Source organism: Zeus faber (assembly GCF_960531495.2).
Source record: "Zeus faber genome assembly, chromosome: 3".
In the NCBI taxonomy this organism is placed as follows: domain Eukaryota; kingdom Metazoa; phylum Chordata; class Actinopteri; order Zeiformes; family Zeidae; genus Zeus; species Zeus faber.
Genome location: NC_137190.1, coordinates 24,284,173 through 24,287,012, shown reverse-complemented (window position 1 = coordinate 24,287,012; position 2,840 = coordinate 24,284,173). Strand labels below are relative to the sequence as shown.

Below are 2,840 nucleotides of genomic sequence, written 5' to 3'. Positions count from 1 at the left end.
TTGGACCCCCATCTCCCATCCCCCATCCCTCTTTGCACTGATATGGGGTATTTATTTTTATGTTTATTTTTTTCATCCCTTTGATTTAATCTTTTATTCATATTTGTGATGATCAATTTCTATCATAACAAATATGAATAAAAGATTAAATCAAAGGGGCAACTAAATTAATCACATTTTTGACTAATTAATCATTGATTCCAGAGTTAACATTTTGATGTGGCCTGGTTTCATGCTTAATTGAATGCGCATGAGATAATGGCGTGACTTTGTTGATGATGATGATGATGATGATGATGATGATGGTGAAGATTTGCTCTTAAATTACAATGACAGTATGCGACAATCTGGGTGTGTCCAGATTGTCATTCAGTCTACAATGATCATTTTATATACAACATGAAGATGCAATAATATTAATATCAATAAATAAAAGTAGCACTGACAAGTAAGGTGGTAAAGTGATAAACACAGCAGCAAATGTATATATGTATACATGTACAAATAGAAATACTTAAATCCAGTGTTAAGGTCGGCATGAAATTCTTTATTCCCAAAATCTAGGTTCGGTTAGTAGATTTACATACACTAAAATGTTAATCAAAAGTCCACTGCACATGCATCAACAATCCTTGTTATCTGACAGTACCCTATTTTGAATTTGTGCCTTTTCCTAATGAGCCGTTTGGCCGAGTTTTAAACTGAAAGCATCCATTTAGTAGGTGACCTTTCTTCTTTATTGATCAGTGCCAATTTGTTTGTCTGGCAGGTGTTGTGCATACAATACGGGAGAGTGTGGTTTGGCCCGGCGAGATTGCCTTTTTACAATCTTGTTTTACCCCTGAAGATAGTCAACAAGCCACAAAAGGCATAGGACAAGGGTGCTTGGCAAGATCAATGCAATAAAACATGCATCATCCTTTTTACATTAATCACATGGGTCAATGTATTAACTTTGACAGTCTTAATACTGCATATACAACCATACTCACACATTTATGTGTGCACGTGTGTGTGTGTGTGTGTGTACGTGTGTGTGTGTGTGTGTGTGTGTGTGTGTGTGTGTGTGCGTGTGACTCAAAAATCACATGAAATATTTGAGTCATCGAGGATCAAAAAGAGAAAGCCGGAAGCATGCAACATGATGATAATGTGGACTGCTGCCCTAAAATCCCATATAAATAAACAAACCAAACCTCTGTTCACAGGGAGGACCTGGCATGGACCGCTGTGTCTAAATGAAGTGGATCCGCCATGCAGTGTTCCTGGAAGGCAGTGATTCTGCTGGCCTTGGCATCCATCGCCATCCAGTACACCGCCATCCGGACGCTCACATCCAAGCCTTTCCAGCTGTGCCCGCTGCCCAGCCCTCAGAACTGTGGCCTGGGGGGTCAGGAGACAGAGCCCTCCATTGAGCGTGGATCGGTGGGTGGTGGAGGCTGTGAAGACTACCCTTACTTCTCCGCAAATGCCTCCCGCAAGACCCACATCCTGGTGCTGGCCACCACCCGCAGCGGCTCCTCCTTTGTGGGTCAGCTTCTCAACCAGCACCAGGAGGTCTTCTACCTGTTTGAGCCCCTTTATCATGTCCAGACCACCTTGATTCCACGCCTGTCCCACAGCCGCAATGCCGGCGATCGCCGTGTGATGCTAGGTGCAAGCCGGGACCTTTTGCGGAGCCTCTACGGTTGCGACCTCTATTTCCTGGAGAGCTACATCAAGCCCACACCTACCAACCACACCACAGACAAACTGTTCCGCCGCGGCGCCAGCCGGGCGTTGTGCCAGCAACCTGTTTGTGACGCCTTCGGTCCAGCCGATGTCAACGTGGAGGAAGGGGATTGCGTCAAGAAGTGCACTGCACTAAACATGAGCCTGGCGACGGAAGCGTGTCGGGACAAGCGGCATGTGGCGATCAAGATCGTCAGGGTGCCAGAGATTGGAGACCTGCGTGCTTTGGTGGAGGACCCGCGGCTGAATATCAAAGTGATCCAACTGGTCAGAGATCCCCGCGGGATCCTCTCGTCGCGTATCGAGACCTTCAGGGATACATACCGCCTGTGGCGCATTTGGAGGGCTACGGGGCGAAGGCCCTACAACCTAGATCTGACTCAGCTCACGGTCGTCTGTGAAGATTTTCTCAGTTCTGTGTCCACTGGTCTCAGTCACCCCAATTGGCTGAAAGGGAAGTACATGCTGGTGCGCTATGAGGATTTGGCTCGAAACCCACTCCAAAAGACCAAGGAGATGTACGACTATCTGGGGCTGCCAATGGATAAAAATGTGGAGGACTGGATACACGCCAACACTAGGGGCAGCAGCGAGCCCTCGGCCAAACACAAGTTTGGTACGGTGAGGGACTCGGCGGCTAACGCGGAAAGTTGGCGATTGAAACTTTCCTATGATATGGTGGAGTATACGCAGACCGTCTGTGAAAGAGTGCTTCACCAGCTGGGATACGAGGCTGTGAAATCACTTGAGGAATTGAAAAACATGTCCCTCTCACTGGTACAGGACAAAACCTTTGTACCATTTTTGTAAGAAGATACATCTTGAATGACTATTTTTGATATATTTATAAATGTTGCCTTATTAGTTCCGAAGTTTCATTTTTTCTGTTTCTGCATTTATGTTCCTTAAAATTTGCACTAAATTTTCAAGATCCTTGAAGGCACCGAGGGAAGTAGCCTATGAATGATTCCCGTTGTGATAGAAATAGCACACTTGTAATTTAAAGAAAGAGAGACAAGCTATTTTACAAATTATTAGCGTTATTATTAACTTTTTTTTTCATGAATAGAACAAAGACAAAGCATTGCCCTCATTAATATTTTGTATGA

General features: G+C 44.9%; 1 protein-coding gene across 1 annotated transcript; it reads left to right on the top strand.

Annotated features, from left to right (window-relative positions):
* Window positions 1-1,254: 1,254 nt before the first annotated feature.
* Window positions 1,255-2,541, top strand: LOC307227745 (carbohydrate sulfotransferase 1-like; the record flags this gene model as incomplete). Its single annotated transcript, XM_079997167.1, has 1 exon — window positions 1,255-2,541. One exon carries the CDS (start codon window positions 1,255-1,257, stop codon window positions 2,539-2,541), a length of 1,287 nt encoding a protein of 428 aa, XP_079853293.1.
* Window positions 2,542-2,840: the final 299 nt, after the last annotated feature.